This window comes from Lynx canadensis, chromosome B2 (genome assembly GCF_007474595.2).
Source record: "Lynx canadensis isolate LIC74 chromosome B2, mLynCan4.pri.v2, whole genome shotgun sequence".
NCBI classification, from domain to species: Eukaryota; Metazoa; Chordata; class Mammalia; order Carnivora; family Felidae; genus Lynx; species Lynx canadensis.
Window position 1 is genome coordinate 28,126,273 of NC_044307.1, and position 20,546 is coordinate 28,146,818.

General features: G+C 37.3%; 1 protein-coding gene across 3 annotated transcripts in view; it reads left to right on the forward strand.

The window, feature by feature from the left end:
* EXOC2 (exocyst complex component 2) overlaps positions 1–20,546 on the forward strand; it is a 285,414-nt gene that overhangs the window by 51,508 nt on the left and 213,360 nt on the right. For all 3 annotated transcript variants that reach the window (XM_030314971.1, XM_030314969.1, XM_030314970.1), the window contains exons 2-4: positions 3,840–4,000; positions 8,751–8,927; positions 11,155–11,281. In XM_030314971.1, the coding sequence (XP_030170831.1) occupies positions 3,883–4,000; positions 8,751–8,927; positions 11,155–11,281 (422 nt within the window). In that variant the 5' untranslated portion in view covers positions 3,840–3,882. The remainder of the gene's footprint in view (positions 1–3,839; positions 4,001–8,750; positions 8,928–11,154; positions 11,282–20,546) is intronic.

The following is a 20,546-nucleotide window of genomic DNA, read 5'->3' on the forward strand; positions in this document are numbered from 1 at the left end:
TTTACAGATCAAGTTGAGTATTGTCATCTTAACAGTATTAAGCCTTCCTGTCCATGTCTTTCCATTTATTTAGCTTTTGAATCTTTTTCAATATTGTCTTGTGGTTTTCAAAGTACTAGTTTTGCATTTTTGTAAAATGTATTACTGAGTATTTTATTCTTTGTGAAGGTGTTGTATACAAGTGTCCTTTAAACTTTTAAAAGATTTTTGCATGGATATACCTAATATACATGTCTATATACCCAATAGGTATATAGACTATGTCTCTATACCCAATAGGTTATATAGACTATGTATCTATACTTTACCCCTTGTATTTCTTCTCTTCTATTTTAATTCCAGTGTTCCACTGATACCATGAAACATTCAGAAAACATTCAGAATTTATGTGATTTCTTTCAGGAGTCATATGATATGTTTATTTTGTGAGATATGTATGACAAGCATTGGTTGTATAGAGTTGGTTAAACATCTTGTGTTTTCAAAGAGGAGATGTAAATATGATATCTAAGATTTAACACAGTGAATATTAGAATTATGTATCAGAAGCATTGTAGAGGATCAGGGAGACTATTTTAGATTGACCTTGAAATATTGGTAAGGGTTTAGCAAACTTGGAAAGACTTTCTATTTAGTCAAAATAAGATAAATCATGAAGGAATAAAAGTTCTTGACAGTTCATAAAAGGTGAATGGGCTTATATAGTTAGTATCAAATGAAGGAAATGATTGAGAGTGAAGTAGGAAATACAGAATAGTTGTGACAGGTTTTAATAAAATGGTAAGGATTTTGTGGGCACTGGAGATTTCTGAGTAGTGGAGTATCATGGAAGATTTTTTTAAATCTGGGATGATGTTGATTAGATCTGTATTTTAGCAGGTGTTTGCTGAGAGTGGATTGTAGTGGAGAGGTAATCGGAGCTGAGTAACCAGTTAGAAGTCTGTTAAATATCCAGGGAGAGAAGATGAATTTTTAAAAAAAATTTTTTAATGTTTCTTTTTTTTAAAACAGGATTTTTCTTTATTTAAAAAAAAAGTTTATGTTTATTTTTGAGAGAGAGAGAGACAGAGAGACAGAACATGAGTGGGGTTGGGGCAGAAATAGAGGGAGACACAGAATCTGAAGCAGGCTGCAGACCACAGCTGTCAGCATAGAAGCTGAGCCATGAACCATGAGATCATGACCTGAGCCGAAATCAGATGCTTAACCAACTGAGCCACCCAGGCACCCTGAGAAGGTGAATGTCTTAACTGGGAAAACCACAGGCTCTGAGATGAATAGTTGACTTTGGATTCTAACAGAAAGATTTTGACTCTTTGATTTAGGAAGTAGGTTAGGGAAGGGGAGGGGTTCAAAATAACTTGAGTTTTCTCATTTGGTTTGTTGGATGATTGGTAATCTCTTTCCTGTCCTTGTTTTGTTGTTGTTTTGTTATTTTAATTGTATTAAATAAATTATGTAGGCATGATTGATTGCCTCATTGGCTATGAGATTGAACTCAATCTCAGGCCTCATTCCCCTTTTCTAGAAGAGGCCAAGCTGATGATGGCTCAAAACCCCAACCCTCTAATCACATGGTTGCCCTTTCTGGTTAGGCTTTGATAGTGAGATGTCATGAATATTACATACATATGATATTGAAGGCTCATGAATAACAAAGATACTTCTTGGATTTTGAGTCTCCCAGAAACTAGGGACAAAGGTCAGTAACATTTTTTATTATACAACATAACCCAGACACCTATAAGTCTTCTGCCATCTACCTCCACATTTCCAGATTCTGTGTCTAATCTGCCATTATCTTGATAATCAATTTTAGATAAAATGTATAATTCCATTTCTCTCTTTATTCACCTCTCCTACTCCCAAACACACATCTGCCTATTTGCAGCCTTATTGCTACCTTTGGTTAAACCAGTGTCAGTTCCTGCATTAAAAGTACAATATAAATCTTGTTTTCTTTTGCCTCTTTTGAAAGTTTCAAGAGTTTTTACTCTTGGATTGATTCCTTTTCATGACATCCTATTCTTTAAGATAAAAATTTTCTCCCTCTGCAGATACTAATTTGGGGTCAAAGCTTACAATACTTTTAAAGGCTTTATTTTTCTTTTTCTTCTGTGTTTGTTAGCTAAAAATGCCATAACAAAGTCCAATAGATTGGGTAGTTAAAAAGTTGAAACAATAGAAATTTATTTTCTCATGATTCTGGAGGCTGCAGGTTAAAGGGGTCAGCAGGGTTGGTTTCATCTGAAGCCTCTCTCCTTGTCTTATAGCTAGTTGACCTCTCCCTGTGTCCTTAAATGGTCTTCTTGCATGTGTGTCTGTGTCCTAATTTCATCTTCTTATAAGGACACCAGTCATATTGGATTAGATCCCATCTATATAAACTCATTTTACCTTTATAGCATGCTATTTTTTAGGGGACACAGTTTAGTGTATTACATTTGCCTTATCTCTGTTTTCTGTGGATTTTTTTGTTTATCTGACTTCCATCTCTCTCTTACATATTTTCCTTGACCGTCTTATAGTCTTTGGCTGTCCTTGTATATTTTAGAGTCTGGAAATAGCTGGTTTGTTTAGTTTGTATATGGGCAGAGTTTGTAAGTGGATTTTCTATTGGGCAATACGACTGCAAATAGCCCTTCTTTTTGGGGGAGAAGACCCTTACATGTCAAGATCTTTGGTCTTTTTCCCCTTTAATTTCCCCAGAGAATAATATTCAACTTATTGCAGGGTGAGCTTTCACACCTTGCTGATAGAGGTATAAGAGCAGAGAAGGAAGAGGCCTGAATATTCTCACAGTTAGGTGTGCAGGTTGACACTTAATCACCCTTACTGTGCCTGGTATTCCTGATTACAGGTCCTCTTCAGCTTGGCTCTTCAGAGACTAAACTTCTAATCTCCTGGAGACTGCAAGGTTGAAGGCAGATGCCAGGGTGTCTTAACTTCTCAGTATGTGAAGATATAGAAAACCTGCAATTTCTTGCTATTTTTCTCTGAACCTCCCCTTCATGTTCTGGGGCATCTGAAGCCTTGAGCAATTGAGGAGTTCTTCGGGAGTGTATTAGTGAGGTTTTATTATGTATTGGTTGCCTACCATATGCTAGGTACTGTGTTAGGATTATCCTATGTAACCTTAATTGTAATCTTTGAAAGGTTCTACTATGAGGTTCATTTTACATATATGAAAACAGAGGGTTTAGAACAGAATTAGTAAATTGGAGCACCAGGCTGTGAAAACAAGTGTATTTGACCTCAGAAACTGCACTTTTACCGACTCTGCTACACTCAGAACAGTTGGCAAATTCATGCTTTTGCCAGTAGGTCTACATTCTAGGTTTTGTAAAAATGTCAATATATTGATTTGATCACATTGAAAAAGAGTTGTTATACTAAGTATAATACAAAAATAAAGTGAAGTCCAGTACACCTATGGGAATATAGATGTATTTTACTATTTGTGAACATGATAATCAGAACATTTTCCTTTAACAACTTTGAGAGTAGAACAATTTCCAGCATATTTTGAGGGTTCTGCAGGTATAAGCATAGAACTAAATGGTGACATTAGGTTCTGTCATTTTATTGAAAGTTCTAGAACCAAGGGCTTAGTTGTCTACTATTTTTCTGACATTTCCCTCACAGTACTAGATACAGTGTCCTTGGTAAATTTAATGTTCATGAGATGTTGGCAGATAAGCTAAATGACAACTAAGAAATTCAGAACTATATGTTTAAGAATTGTTTTTATGTTTTGGTACTTAGTGTCTAGCATTCTTGTATTTTTAGTCAACGCTTATTTCAGTTGTCACTTAATCCTTTTCTTTTCTTTCTAACAGATTACTTCTGTAACTAGATCTCCAATTTGCTCAACAAAGCAGAATGTCCCGATTGCGACAACCCCCCCTTGTGACAGGCATCTCTCCAAACGAAGGAATACCATGGACAAAGGTCATAATTAGAGGAGAAAACCTTGGGACTGGCCCAACTGACCTCATTGGTAAGAGCAAGAACTGTGCTGTGTTTCCATGGTAAATGCAGTTTTATAGTGGGCAGTTGAGGCAAGATGATATAAAAACAACATTGTGACCTGTACAGAATGAGCTGAATAAAGATTAAAGAATTATTTGGTTTTATGACTTTTCTGTTAAAATCATTATTTTATCAAATCTTGTCAAAATTGCCTATCACTAAGTCCTTCAGAAAGTTTCCCACAGGTGAGATTTTGCCTCCATTTCCTCAGTTTTGATCTCTCCTGCTTTGATTGCTCAAACAGCCTCCTAGCTATTTTTGCTCTCTTTAGTTTTTCCCTCCATTATACAACTGTTTGTATTCTTTCTCTAGTGCTTGTGAATTATGCCTCTTCTGTTTCTTATTGCCCTTCAAATGAAATCTAAACTCTCTCTCCTTGGTACCACACTATCAGTTTGATCTCTATAGTTAAGAGTCTGTTTCTTAGTTTGCCTTTCCCTTTCCTTTTTTCCCTATGCCCATTTGTTTTGTTTCTTAAATTACACATGAGTGAAATCACATGGTATTTGTCTTTCTCTGACTGACTTATTTCACTTAGCATAATAGTCTCTAGCTCTATCCATGTCATTGCAAATGGCAAGATTGCATTCTTTTTTTATGGCTGAGTGATATTCTGTATATGTATATCTTCTTTATCTACTCATTAGTTGATGGACATTTGAGCTGTTTCCATAAGTTAGTTATTGTAGATGCTGCTGCTGTAAACATTGGGGACCATCCCTTGGCTTGTCTTAATCTCCTCTAGAACTTAAAAAACAATGCTCTGGGCTGCTATGTCTCAGTCTACAGATGGAGCCTAATCATCTTTTTGAAAATGCAAATAAGTGTCATGTACAGCCAGGGTAGAGAGCTAATTATAAATATAATTGTATGGTCAGTTAGGATTATTTTCCTGTGAACTCTGAAGTGCATTCAGAGTAGAGGTGCATTCAGAATGAGGAAGGGAGAGGCTTCAGTATATGCTACTGTGCATGTATATGCCAGTTTCCCATATAAACTTTTCTGGATTCAGACATTCTCTTGACTCTTCTTAATTTATGAGGGACCTATTGGTAAAATACTGGAGATTATGAGTTGGAACTTGTTTTTCTTGAATTATTGGTGCAGGTTGACAGATTGTTTTTTGGCCATCTGGAAAACTCTTGGAAAAGAGAAAGTAAATTGGAGCTCAGCACTATATTTAATAACTGATTTTTGTACTTCCCAGCTAATTCTTTTCACTAGTGTTATTTAAATGTCTTATTTTATATTTTTCTCTAGCCATGGTTTTTGTTTCTCCAGTAAACAATATTTAAATTATTATTCTTATGAAGATAGTCTTCTTTAACTTTTGTCTTAGTTTTTTGATGTAGCTCATTTTAGTTTTTTCTTCATCCAAAGTAGAATAGTCCCTAGAATGCAGGCAAATAAACCATACAGATGGAGGTTATGTCCTACATTTTAACTGGAAGCTCCCAACATGACAGTTACTAGTCTATGTAAATTTTAATCTTGCTTTAGCTTCAGGCAGTGCTGTTCTTATTTGACTAAGTGTGTATACTTTTATAAACCTCACTAGTTCAGCTTTCAACCTGCCTATGTATTGCCAAGAAACCATTTTATAAAAAAAGCAAACTTAACCTGCTAAATAATTTGAGTGTTTTTAGCTCAGATGAAGTCTACACTAGCCAAGTAAAACATTATAAAAGCAGTTTATTTGAAATTCTACAAGTTACTTAAAAAAAAGATATTATATTGTATGAAGCAGATTTCTTAGCTTGCAGTGACTTATTAAAAATGTTCTTAAGAAATTAAGAAATCTTTCTTACTATCTTATTTAACTTTTATGACATTTAAAATGATCTATTCAAATCTATGTTTAAAATTAAATGAGGATTATTAATTTTTTTTTTAGTTAAAATGCAGAGCAGATATTAAATCAGAGAAAACTTTATAGCAGCTACAACTAGATGAATAAACTTATTCTGGGTAGTTTTTTTCCAACTTGTGCTTTCATGGATATCATTCATATTTGTTCATCTGAACATGTTTTTAGGCTTCCTGTCAGTATATTGGAAAGCTAATTCCTTTTCTTAATTTTTAAAAAAGATTTATTTATTTACTTATTTACTTATTTATTTATTTAGAGTGTGTGAACGTGGGAGTGGGAGAGGGGCAGACAGAGAGGGAGAGAGAGAATCCCAATGTGGGGCTGGACATGGGGCTTGAGTCCAATGTTTAACCCAGGTGCCTCTCTCATTGTTCAGTTGTTTTTTTTTTTAACTTTTTAAATGTTTATTTTTGAGGGAGAGAGAGAGAGAGAGTATGAGTGGGGGAGGAGCAGAGAGAGAGGGAGACACAGAGTCTGAAGCAGGCTCCAGGCTCTGAGCTGTCAGCACAGTGAGATCATCATCTGAGCCGAAGTTGGACACTTAACTGACTGAGCCACCCAGGCGCCCCTCATTGCTCAGTTTTAATCATAAGGTTGTTCTTTAGCAAGGAACCTATATTAGGAATGACTTTATGTTAAATCCTGACATTTATTGTTGAGTAATTTTCCTTTCTGAAATGAGTTAATATTTAAAATGACAAGAATCTTTTTGATAGTATACACTTTAAAAACATTAACGTATTAACCTAGAGTAATATGAAAATACCCACCATATATAACACTAAAAGTATTCAGTTTATTAATTAAAACTTTTTCCATTCATTTAAAAAATACATAGACTGATTTATGTATGCATAAAAATTATTTGAGCAAATATTCACTGAAGTGTTTCACAGTGCCTATCTTTTCTTTTTTTCTAAGTTCATTTATTTATTTTGAGAGAGTAAGCAAGCATGGGAGAAGGGGCAGAGAAAGAGGGAGAAAGAGAATCCCAAGCAGGCTTACCGCTGTCAGCACAGAGTCCAATGTGGGTCTCAAGCCCATGAACTGTGAGATCATGACCTGAGCCCAAATCAAGAGTCTGATGGTTAACCGATTGAGCCACCCAAGCTCCCTACTCAGTGCTTATCTTAAAGATGGAGAGGAATTCTAGGGGTGCTTTCAATCTCTTAGATTGCTTACATTTTTTTTTTTTTCAACGTTTATTTATTTTTGGGACAGAGAGAGACAGAGCATGAACGGGGGAGGGGCAGAGAGAGAGGGAGACACAGAATCGAAACAGGCTCCAGGCTCTGAGCCATCAGCCCAGAGCCCGACGCGGGGCTCGAACTCCCGGACCGCGAGATCGTGACCTGGCTGAAGTCGGACGCTTAACCGACTGCGCCACCCAGGCACCCCAACTGCTTACATTTTTCAAAACAAAATTGATTTTCAGGAAAGATATCAAAGATGTTCCCATTTTGAAAAAATAATTTTGAATTATGAATGCATTTAAAAATGTGTAAATGCCATTACACATTTAAAGAAACCAAAAGAAAACTTAGTCCTAAAGAAGCCTTTAAATGCTATTATTAGGATTCCATACATGTATAAATCATATAGCTGTTTTAGGGAAATCTCTAAAATTCATTATTTCAATAAATGCATCTTTGAAATGTAGTTATTTTTCTCAATGGTTAGTACAACATTCCTACTAAATAGTGCTTTCATTTTAACGAAGGATGACTTGACTCCCTTCCTACATTTTTTAAACCAAATTTGGCATTAATTGAGGTGTTCCTGGTATCTGAAAAAAAATTGTATTACCAAACTTGACTGTTGAACAGTATAAAAAGTTAAATAATGAGAAAAGAAAGTGTGAAGTGTCTGGGTCTTTACCACATACAGTTCGGTTTACTTTTTCCATAAATATTTATTACATTGTTTTCTGCTTTGCAGAAATAGAAAATACAAAGAAAATAAGTTAGTAGAAGAGCTGGCAGTATGTCCATATGGTGATATATTGTTGTTCTGTCTGGGGTACATCTTCCTCACTATAATCTTTCAGTGCCTCCATATTTGGCTACTGCCTAAATTATAATAATTTACTTGGTATCGGGCCTGAGATGCCAGGCACAAATTGAGGTTTTGGGAGTGTTGGTTTACTATGAGAACAGAATGTAATATAGTGATAGTATCATTAGGGAAACTCAAAGGCACCATGCACTACCTTTATAGGATGCAGATATTAAAAATGAAATAGTAATCCAGTAATTCCCAAGAACATTAACTACATTCACCTGATTTCAAGCTGTGCCTGGAATAAAATATCCTCCATATATGCAATATATAATTTTAAACACTAGGAAAAGTAAGTGCAGATTATGTTTGGGAAGATGGATAAATATATTTGTTTGTAGGGAATGATATATACATTTCTTTGTACACTGTAGAATTTTATATCAGCAACTTTGATTTCTAATAATAGTAATAATTTCCCCTTCTAAAACCTACGAACATAATTTAAGATTCTCATAAGCTGAGTATATGGAATGCCTACACATAATTATTATGGTCATTTTTTTCTAATCCCATTGGTGTTTGAAGAAATTTAAGTATAATCTAAAGAAGTCTTTGATATTAGAGATAAAAGAGTAGACAAAAATCAATAGAGACAGTATGTTTGCAAATAACATTGGGTATATTCAGTAATAGAAATAACTATTGAACAGGAAATGTTATTTCTAGATTTATTTTCTTCATGGAAAAAACCTGGTAAGACTGACAGAAGAATTGTCTTTTTATGTAACAGACATGACTAAGATCTTTGTTCTTTTGAACTTTGTTACATGCATGCTTTTATTTTCAGGTTTGACAATTTGTGGCCATAATTGCCTCCTGACGGCAGAATGGATGTCTGCAAGTAAAATAGTATGCCGAGTGGGACAAGCTAAAAATGACAAAGGAGACATTATTGTCACAACCAAGTCAGGTGGCAGAGGAACCTCAACAGTGTCTTTCAAGCTACTCAAACCTGAAAAAATAGGTATCCATCTTTTATGACTTTTTTCTAAAGAGGAAAATGAAAATACGTTTTGTCTTTTAAAATGTATAACTGGTAGATTTGTATAAAACGTTCCTATTTTCACATCTCATTAACTTAGATTATATTTATTTTGACAGGAATGGGATATTGGTTAAAATTTGCATTACTTTTGGAAACGCAGTTTAGTGAGCTAACAGTAAAATCTAAGGAGGATGGTCATGAGAGAATTATTATCCTAAATTCTTTATAAAATCTGTTTATTTAACATTTTGCTTTGCCAATTTTAGTTCCTTGATCTTGAACACAGTAATTGCATTTCTTTGTATTATGCAGTTGAGATTTGAGGTAAAATATTCTCCTGATGTGGCCAAATTAGCAATCATATTATCTAAATAATGTTCTTGTTTCCTTCTTTTTCTCTATCCTTTGAGGCCAGTACACAATGTTGCCTGGCCAGAATGTGCCTTTAGCCCTCCAAACTAGAAATAATCTCTCTTTTTTGTATCCTATAGCACTTTATATGTTACTTTTTATACACTTAACACTTGCTTCCTCAAATTGGTCTGAGGAGTCACTCTGAATACAAATCTGCGCTCTAGCACTACAAGCTGTGGAACTTGAATGCTTAGGTTTTTTTGTGGGTAAAAGTGGAACAACAGTATTACCTACCTCACAGGATTAAATGAGTTAGAGCATGTATTGTATAGTGCTTAGTATAGACCCTTACCCTAAGTAAGTGTTTAATTAATTTATCATTTTAAATTATTCTTCTCATAGTTATTTCTGTGTATGGCCATCTCGCCTACTAAAATTAGGATAGTGTCAGATTCATCTTTCTGGTCTTGCAATGTCTTGTACATGGTCTGTACTTGATAAACATTTGTTTAAAGTAGGGCTTTAAGCTTAATCAAGCTTAATTAAGCTTAAGGCTTAATTAAGCCCAGGTCACATATCTCTCTTAAACTGAAAAGTAAATAATTTTGCAAATTGTTTTTGTTCTCTATCATAAAACATAGAGCTTTTCTACAGCATTATCTTCCTTATATTCCTGGATTTTTTTTCCATAAATAAAAACTTAGATAAGGAATTTAAGGGAGAATTAAAATATATATATATATATATATATATATATATATATATATACACACACACACATATACATATATACACACATTTATACATGTATATACACACATCTGCACACACATATGTGTCTGCATACGTTGTACATATATAATATTCCTGTTTTTATTTACTCATTTTTATTTAACATCAAAAATTAAAAATTAAAGCAGGAACTTGTTATCAGTTTTCTGGAGGAACTTAAAACATCTTGGCAGAATCCAGCAATGTCTTATATTTATACAACAGATAAAGACAACTTAATCGAAAGTTTTAACTTTATTCTAAAACATCCTGCCCAGGACCTGGCACAGTATAGGTTCAATAAAGGCTTATCAGACTGAACTCAGGAGTATCTAGACTTGAGCATAACCTCTAACAAAGCCTCTTGTTGCATTCTGTCAGAACTGTGGGTACTAATAGAATTAGTTGGTTCACAAAGTTTCATACAGCTAGAAGTTGTACCTTCTATGGGTCAAATACCTTCCATGAAGCCTTCACAGCCTCAAGCTACCCATTGGCCCTTTGCCCATTTTCTGTTTCAACCCACATTCAGAAGTGGTAAGCCTGTTAGTCCTATGCCAAAGTGAATGTCAAGAATCTGGTCACATAAAAGAGAGTACCATTTTCAGAGATTATATTTTGTTCACAGTGTCTGTCCATTTTTTCCTGAATATCCTAGTCATTTCCATTACTCAAGCCATGCATTTCTTGGAAAGTGTTTGACTGATATCTTTATATAAAGAATTGTTGGATATTTTTTTGAATTAGCCAACTTAATTATACTGTTTATTTTTTATAAAATACATTTGTTTGAGCAGAACTTTTTCTCAGAGGCTTAGCTTGTCTTCTCTGTTGAATAATGTACAATGTAACCATGAAGCAAGAGATATTATTTTTGCCATTTGATAGATTTTTAGTGTTTTTAATCAAGCCACAAGCCATTAAAAAAAAGAAAACACCCAAAAAACAAACAGAGCTTTTGTGCTGTCAAATCTCTTAAAAATTACCTTAGTGTGCATTTTGTTTTAGGTCTTTAAAAAGTGAAGCAATAGTGAAAGACTTAGCCTGTATCTTATTAAGGATGTGCTCCTCATTTTGGTAGGTATTTTGGATCAGTCTGCTGTGTGGGTTGATGAAATGAATTATTATGATATGCGTACTGACAGGAATAAAGGAATTCCTCCCTTGTCTCTGCGTCCTGCTAATCCACTTGGCATTGACATTGAAAAGTGAGTACCATCTTGCCTTCAGTTTTCTTTATTGCTGAAAACTTTTATATACTTAAGAGTGAAGAGAGTGACACTCCAGAAATATCCAGGCAAGCACAGTTGAAGACATCTCTGTTGTTGGGAGACAAGTTGTATTTCTGAAGCCTTGTCAGGTTTGCTGCTTGTGAGTGTTCCAGTTAGTTAAAACTTTTGGTGAAAACTACCTACCTCTTTTAGTTTTTTGAATTTACACTTTGTGAAGAAGAAAAGTATCTTGAAATATTTAATAACTAATACTTTTAATGATAGGAGAATGCGTTATCTCGGGTTTGTGAGTTTAAATATTTAGATGGTACTTGAAATCAAAATAGAATTTTCTGGGGCGCCTAGGTGGCTCAGTTGGTTGAGCCTCGGACTTTGGCTCTTGGCTTGTGAATTTGAGGCCGCGTGGGGCTCTGTGCTGACAGCTCAGAGCCTGGAGCCTGCTTCGGATTCTGTCTCCCTCTGTCTCTGCCCCTGCCCCACTCATGCTCTGTCTCTCTCTTTCTCTATAAAAAATAAATAAACATTAATTTTTTTTTTCAAAACAGAATTTTCCAAGCGCTTGATGTTTTGGGGAAATATTTTAGAATAATTAGGCCCAGTGTAGTTTTTTATTTTGTTTACGATCCCTGCCTGTAAGTCGTACTTAATCCAGACTTACTTTATCAGTATTGTGACAGGTAAATGATATTTTTCAAGATGTTACCGAATCTGTAATTTTCTATTCTTAATTGCTAGGACAATGTTTAGTAACTTTTATAATTAGTACCTTTATCCTTACATCTTACTTAATCAATTCATCTAACACATCAATCGTGTCTAATTTATTTTCTAGCCTTGATGGTTCTGCTCATGAAGTTATATACTGAGTGTTGCTCTGTAAACACTGAGGGTGACAAGTTAGTTCTAGTAACACTTTAACCATAGCTTTAAGTTTTTCTAAGAATGGGGAAAATTCTCTGCTTAATCTTTATATATTTAACCTTCAAGCCTATACTTGAAGACCATTAGTAATTCAAATAGTAAGCTGCTTTTTCACCTAGTGAGGTTTTTACCTCTGGCTAAGAGGAAGGGAGCAAGTGTTTGTCTTGGAATTTACGATGTGTTGAGAAGTCCTCGGGTTTAGCAGCTTTTAGTGAGCTTGGACTGTCCTAGGTCACATCTTTGAAGCTCTTTGGCAGTATGGGTCATTCTGGAGCTGTTTTAAGGATTTCAGTGCTCTATAAAGAGTTTGAGGATCAAGAAAGTCTAGAAAAGAATGGTAATTACTAGCTATTTAGTTGAGCAGTTTCAAGCATGAATAGACTTGCAGTTGATACTAAGCCTTTTAATAGGCTGGTTCAATACCCTTGAAAGCCAGCTTCTTTCCAAGTCCTGCCACAAAAGAAGTGTAGAGCAGGAGGTCCTATATGATTGTTCTTTCGTGAGGAAAATACAGTTTAGGAGTATTGTATGAATTTTGTATGAGATTGAGACAAAACTTTCAAAGTTAGGATTAAATTGAATGTTTACTATCATAAAATAGATTTTCTTAATTTTCAGTTTGGCATATAACCCACCCCTTCTATGACTTTTTTACCTTCCTAGGCCCTTCCACATTTTGACCGCCTTTATTATTCCTGTTATTGCTGCTACCCACAAAGGAGTTAGGCTTGAAATCTCTCTAATAGCACTTTTTCATAATACGGGTCAGGATTATTCTTTACTAACATTGGTAACAGTAGCCAGGAATAATGGCACTTAAAGTTCTTGGCTCTTTAAAAGTTCTTTTTTTCTTTTCTGAGAGGTAATCTAATTTAGTCTAGAGCCAAACTCAGTTTGAATCATAGCTCTACTGCTTACTAGCAGTATGACTTAACTACTCTGACTCAGTTTCCTTAGGTAGAACATGCCGTACCTGTGTCATGGGGTGGTTGTGAAGATTCAGTGAGTGAGTGCTTTAGAAGAGTGTCTGTCATAGCAAGTGCTTAAAAAATGTTTGTCGGAGAGGCGCAGGAAGATGGCGGCGTAGGAGGACGCTGGGCTCACCGCGCGTCCTGCTGATCACTTAGATTCCACCTACACCTGCCTAAATAACCCAGAAAACCGCCAGAGGATTAGCAGAACGGAGTCACCGGACCCAAGTGCAGACGAGAGGCCCACGGAAGAGGGTAGGAAGGGCGGCGAGGCGGTGCGCGCTCCACGGACTGGCGGGAGGGAGCCGGAGCGGAGGGGCGGCTCGCCAGCCAAGCAGAGCCCCCGAGTCCGGCTTGCAAAAGCGGAGGGGCCTGACGGACTGTGTTCCGACAGCAAGCGCGACTTAGCGTCTGGGAGGTCATAAGTTAACAGCTCTGCTCAGAAAGCGGGAAGGCTGGAGGACAAAGGGAGGGTGAGCTGCGGAGCCCCCGGACGACAGAGCTCAGTTTGGCGGGGAACAAAGGCGCTCGCCAGCGCCATCTCCCCCGCCCATCCCCCAGCCAAAATCCCAAAGGGAACCGGTTCCGGCCAGGGAAATTGCTCGCTCCGCGCAAACACCCAACTCTGTGCTTCTGCGGAGCCAAACCTCCGGCAGCGGATCTGACTCCCTCTGGCTGCCACAGGGCCCCTCCTGAAGTGGATCACCTAAGGAGAAGTGAGCTAAGCCTGCCCCCCCTGCCGCCGTGCACCTTGCCTACCCACCCCAGCTAATACGCCAGATCCCCAGCACCACAAGCCTGGCAGTGTGCAAGTAGCCCAGACGGGCCACACCACCCCACAGGGAATCCCGCCCCTAGGAGAGGGGAAGAGAAGGCACACACCAGTCTGACTGTGGCCCCAGCGGTGGGCTGGGGGCAGACATCAGGACTGACTGTGGCCCCGCCCACCAACTCCAGTTATACACCACAGCACAGGGGAAGTGCCCTGCAGGTCCTCACCACACCAGGGACTATCCAAAATGACCAAGCGGAAGAATTCCCCTCAGGAGAATCTCCAGGAAATAACAACAGCTAATGAGCTGATCAAAAAGGATTTAAATAATATAACAGAAAGTGAATTTAGAATAATAGTCATAAAATTAATCGCTGGGCTGGAAAACAGTATACAGGACAGCAGAGAATCTCTTGCTACAGAGATCAAGGGACTAAGGAACAGTCACGAGGAGCTGAAAAGCGCTTTAAAGGAAATGCAAAACAAAATGCAAACCACCACAGCTCGGATGGAAGAGGCAGAGGAGAGAATAGGTGAACTAGAAGATAAAGTTATGGAAAAAGAGGAAGCTGAGAAAAAGAGAGATAAAAAAATCCAGGAGTATGAGGGGAAAATTAGAGAACTAAGTGATACACTAAAAAGAAATAATATACGCATAATTGGTATTCCAGAGGAGGAAGAGAGGGAAAGGTGCTGAAGGGGTACTTGAAGAAATAATAGCTGAGAACTTCCCTGAACTGGGGAAGGAAAAAGGCATTGAAATCCAAGAGGCACAGAGAACTCCCTTCAGACGTAACTTGAATCGATCTTCTGCACGACATATCATAGTGAAACTGGCAAAATACAAGGATAAAGAGAAAATTCTGAAAGCAGCAAGGGGTAAACGTGCCCTCACATATAAAGGGAGACCTATAAGACTCGTGACTGATCTCTCTTTTGAAACCTGGCAGGCCAGAAAGAATTGGCACGAGATTTTCAGGGTGCTAGACAGCAAAAATATGCAGCCGAGAATCCTTTATCCAGCAAGTCTGTCATTTAGAATAGAAGGAGAGATAAAGGTCTTCCCAAACAAACAAAAACTGAAGGAATTTGTCACCACTAAACCAGCCCTACAAGAGATCCTAAGGGGGACCCTGTGAGACAAAGTACCAGAGACATCACTACAAGCATAAAACATACAGACATCACAATGACTCTAAACCCGTATCTTTCTATAATAACACTGAATGTAAACGGATTAAATGCGCCAACCAAAAGACATAGGGTATCAGAATGGATAAAAAAACAAGACCCATCTATTTGCTGTCTACAAGAGACTCATTTTAGACCTGAGGACACCTTTAGATTCAGAGTGAGGGGATGGAGAACTATTTATCATGCTACTGGAAGCCAAAAGAAAGCTGGAGTAGCCATACTTATATCAGACAAACTAGACTTTAAATTAAAGGCTGTAACAAGAGATGAAGAAGGACATTATATAATAGTTACAGGGTCTATCCATCAGGAAGAGCTAACAATTATAAATGTCTATGCGCCGAATACCGGAGCCCCCAAGTATATAAAACAATTACTCATAAACAGAAGCAACCTTATTGATAAGAATGTGGTAATTGCAGGGGACTTTAACACCCCACTTACAGAAATGGGTAGATCATCTAGACACACAGTCAATAAAGAAACAAGGGCCCTGAATGAGACATTGGATCAGATGGACTTGACAGATATATTTAGAACTCTGCATCCCAAAGCAACAGAATATACTTTCTTCTCGAGTGCACATGGAACATTCTCCAAGATAGATCATATACTGGGTCACAAAACAGCCCTTCATAAGTTTACAAGAATTGAAATTATACCATGCATACTTTCAGACCACAATGCTATGAAGCTTGAAATCAACCACAGGAAAAAGTCTGGAAAACCTCCAAAAGCGTGGAGGTTAAAGAACACCCTACTAACGAATGAGTGGGTCAACCAGGCAATTAGAGAAGAAATCAAAAAATATATGGAAACAAACGAAAATGAAAATACAACAATCCAAACGCTTTGGGACGCAGCGAAGGCAGTCCTGAGAGGAAAATACATTGCAATCCAGGCCTATCTCAAGAAACAAGAAAAATCCCAAATACAAAATCTAACAGCACACCTAAAGGAAATAGAAGCAGAACAGCAAAGGCAGCCTAAACCCAGCAGAAGAAGAGAAATAATAAAGATCAGAGCAGAAATAAACAATATAGAATCTAAAAAAACTGTAGAGCAGATCAACGAAACCAAGAGTTGGTTTTTTGAAAAAATAAACAAAATTGACAAACCTCTAGCCAGGCTTCTCAAAAAGAAAAGGGAGATGACCCAAATAGATAAAATCATGAATGAAAATGGAATGATTACAACCAATCCCTCAGAGATACAAACAATTATCAGGGAATACTATGAAAAATTATATGCCAACAAATTGGACAACCTGGAAGAAATGGACACATTCCTGAACACCCACACTCTTCCAAAACTCAATCAGGAGGAAATAGAAAGCTTGAACAGACCCATAACCAGCGAAGAAATTGAATCGGTTATCAAAAATCTCCCAACAAATAAGAGTCCAGGACCAGATGGCTTCCCAGGGGAGTTCTACCAGACATTTAAAGCAGAGATAATACCTATCCTTCTCAAGCTATTCCAAGAAATAGAAAGGGAAGGAAAACTTCCAGACTCCTTCTATGAAGCCAGTATTACTTTGATTCCTAAACCAGACAGAGACCCAGTAAAAAAAGAGAACTACAGGCCAATATCCCTGATGAATATGGATGCAAAAATTCTCAATAAGATACTAGCAAATCGAATTCAACAGCATATAAAAAGAATGATTCACCATGATCAAGTGGGATTCATTCCTGGGATGCAGGGCTGGTTCAACATTCGCAAATCAATCAACGTGATACATCACATTAACAAAAAAAAAGAGAAGAACCATATGATCCTGTCAATCGATGCAGAAAAGGCCTTTGACAAAATCCAGCACCCTTTCTTAATAAAAACCCTTGAGAAAGTCGGGATAGAAGGAACATACTTAAAGATCATAAAAGCCATTTATGAAAAGCCCACAGCTAACATCATCCTCAACGGGGAAAAACTGAGAGCTTTTTCCCTGAGATCAGGAACACGACAGGGATGCCCACTCTCACCGCTGTTGTTTAACATAGTGCTGGAAGTTCTAGCATCAGCAATCAGACAACAAAAGGAAATCAAAGGCATCCAAATTGGCAAAGATGAAGTCAAGCTTTCGCTTTTTGCAGATGACATGATATTATACATGGAAAATCCGATAGACTCCACCAAAAGTCTGCTAGAACTGATACATGAATTCAGCAAAGTTGCAGGATACAAAATCAATGTCCAGAAATCAGTTGCATTCTTATACACTAACAATGAAGCAACAGAAAGACAAATAAAGAAAATGATCCCATTCACAATTGCACCAAGAAGCATAAAATACCTAGGAATAAATCTAACCAAAGATGTAAAGGATCTGTATGCTGAAAACTATAGAAAGCTTATGAAGGTAATTGAAGAAGACTTAAAGAAATGGAAAGACATTCCCTGCTCATGGATTGGAAAAATAAATATTGTCAAAATGTCAATACTACCCAAAGCTATCTACACATTCAATGCAATCCCAATCAAAATTGCACCAGCATTCTTCTCGAAATTAGAACAAGCAATCCTAAAATTCATATGGAACCACAAAAGGCCCCGAATAGCCAAAGGAATTTTGAAGAAGAAGACCAAAGCAGGAGGCATCACAATCCCAGACTTTAGCCTCTACTACAAAGCTGTCATCATCAAGACAGCATGGTATTGGCACAAAAACAGACACACAGACCAATGGAATAGAATAGAAACCCCAGAACTAGACCCACAAACGTATGGCCAACTCATCTTTGACAAAGCAGGAAAGAACATCCAATGGAAAAAAGACAGCCTCTTTAACAAATGGTGCTGGGAGAACTGGACAGCAACATGCAGAAGGTTGAAACTAGACCACTTTCTCACACCATTTACAAAAATAAACTCAAAATGGATAAAGGACCTAAATGTGAGACAGGAAACCATCAAAACCTTAGAGGAGAAAGCAGGAAAAGACCTCTCTGACCTCAGCCGTAGCAATCTCTTACTCGACACATCCCCAAAGGCAAGGGAATTAAAAGCAAAAGTGAATTACTGGGACCTTATGAAGATAAAAAGCTTCTGCACAGCAAAGGAAACAACCAACAAAACTAAAAGGCAACCAACAGAATGGGAAAAGATATTTGCAAATGACATATCAGACAAAGGGCTAGTATCTAAAATCTATAAAGAGCTCACCAAACTCCACACCCGAAAAACAAATAACCCAGTGAAGAAATGGGCAGAAAACATGAATAGACACTTCTCTAAAGAAGACATCCAGATGGCCAACAGGCACATGAAAAGATGTTCAGCGTCGCTCCTTATCAGGGAAATACAAATCAAAACCACACTCAGGTATCACCTCACACCAGTCAGAGTGGCCAAAATGAACAAATCAGGAGACTATAGATGCTGGAGAGGATGTGGAGAAACGGGAACCCTCTTGCACTGTTGGTGGGAATGCAAATTGGTGCAGCCGCTCTGGAAAGCAGTGTGGAGGTTCCTCAGAAAATTAAAAATAGACCTACCGTATGACCCAGCAATAGCACTGCTAGGAATTTATCCAAGGGATACAGGAGTACTGATGCATAGGGGCACTTGTACCCCAATGTTCATAGCAGCACTCTCAACAATAGCCAAATTATGGAAAGAGCCTAAATGTCCATCAACTGATGAATGGGTAAAGAAATTGTGGTTTATATACACAATGGAATACTATGTGGCAATGAGAAAAAATGAAATATGGCCCTTTGTAGCAACGTGGATGGAACTGGAGAGTGTAATGCTAAGTGAAATAAGCCATACAGAGAAAGACAGATACCATATGGTTTCACTCTTATGTGGATCCTGAGAAACTTAACAGGAACCCATGGGGGAGGGGAAGGAAAAAAAAAAAAAAAAGAGGTTAGAGTGGGAGAGAGCCAAAGCATAAGAGACTGTTAAAAACTGAGAACAAACTGAGGTTTGATGGGGGGTGGGAGGGAGGGGAGGGTGGGTGATGGGTATTGAGGAGGGCACCTTTTGGGAGGAGCACTGGGTGTTGTATGGAAACCAATTTGTCAATAAATTTCATAAAAAAAAAAAAAAAAAAAGAAAAAAAAAATGTTTGTCATCATTACAAGGATTCAGTGCTCTTGTATAATACACTGTTCCTGGCTTCGCTCCGTCACTTAGGAGGAGAATTTCTTTTTAATGACTATTAAGATTTCGGGGTAATAAATTGTATTAAAATCTTAAAATAGCATTATGTACATTAACTTAAGAAGTGTTTAAATGGGGATAAAATTAACAGTAGTATTTCTTTCAAGCTCTTACTTAAGTTTCAAATAATAATTTGCTCAGCCATGGGATAATTAAAGAGTAGCCTTTTGAAAAGGTAAAATCATGACTGTCCTACAAATATAAAGTGAACACATTTTAAGAGCATTATTTCATTCATTAATTAATGGGAAATCGAGTAAAATGTTAAAACCAGTTCAGGGGGAATTCCAGAGGGTAGACATAATAGGAAATGAGGAATGCTAACAGATGCAGATGGGGCACTTATACTGCATGGTAATTAGTTACATCTTTACCTGATAGGTATTCCTGGTTGCCGTCAGCCCTCTACAGTTTAACTTCTGTGTTTCTAACAGAGTTGCAAAATAGGGACAAAGGCATAGATCCCTATAAGAATCAGAAAATACTGGGAAGGTCCTCCAGACAGTGAAAGGATACCCAATAATCCTTTTGCTTATTTAAAGTCTTCTGAAAATTTTCCAGTAAAAGAAGGACAGACTAGATATACTAGCAAGCAAGAAAATGAAAGGTGAAAGTAGGAAGAGTTATAGACAACAAGAGAAGAGAATGTTTTTGGCTAGACATGCTTTTTCAGGTTCCTTTTTTATTTTTTAAAGGTACTGCCAGGAAAACCGCATTTATTTTATTGAATTCTCTGACCTCAGATAGAAATCTTATTTTAGAAAAAGAGAAAAGGAAAGGAAAAGCAGATGTTAAAATATTGATGGATTTTATTTCCCTGACTCAATATTTTTCAGATAAAAGTTTTGCTGTCTGTAGAGAAGGATGTACTTTCAGGTTAGAATCCCTAAGAGCATTTCCTTACTGGTTTTTATTTCTGTATATTAATGTCATTTGGGGGATTCTTTTATTTAAAAGGTTGGAAGAGGATCTACTTTTAATTTTTTTTTTTAATTTTTTTTTTTCAACGTTTATTTATTTTTGGGACAGAGAGAGACAGAGCATGAACGGGGGAGGGGCAGAGAGAGAGGGAGACACAGAATTGGAAACAGGCTCCAGGCTCCGAGCCATCAGGCCAGAGCCTGACGCGGGGCTCGAACTCACGGACCGCAAGATCGTGACCTGGCTGAAGTCGGACGCTTAACCAACTGCGCCACCCAGGCGCCCCTACTTT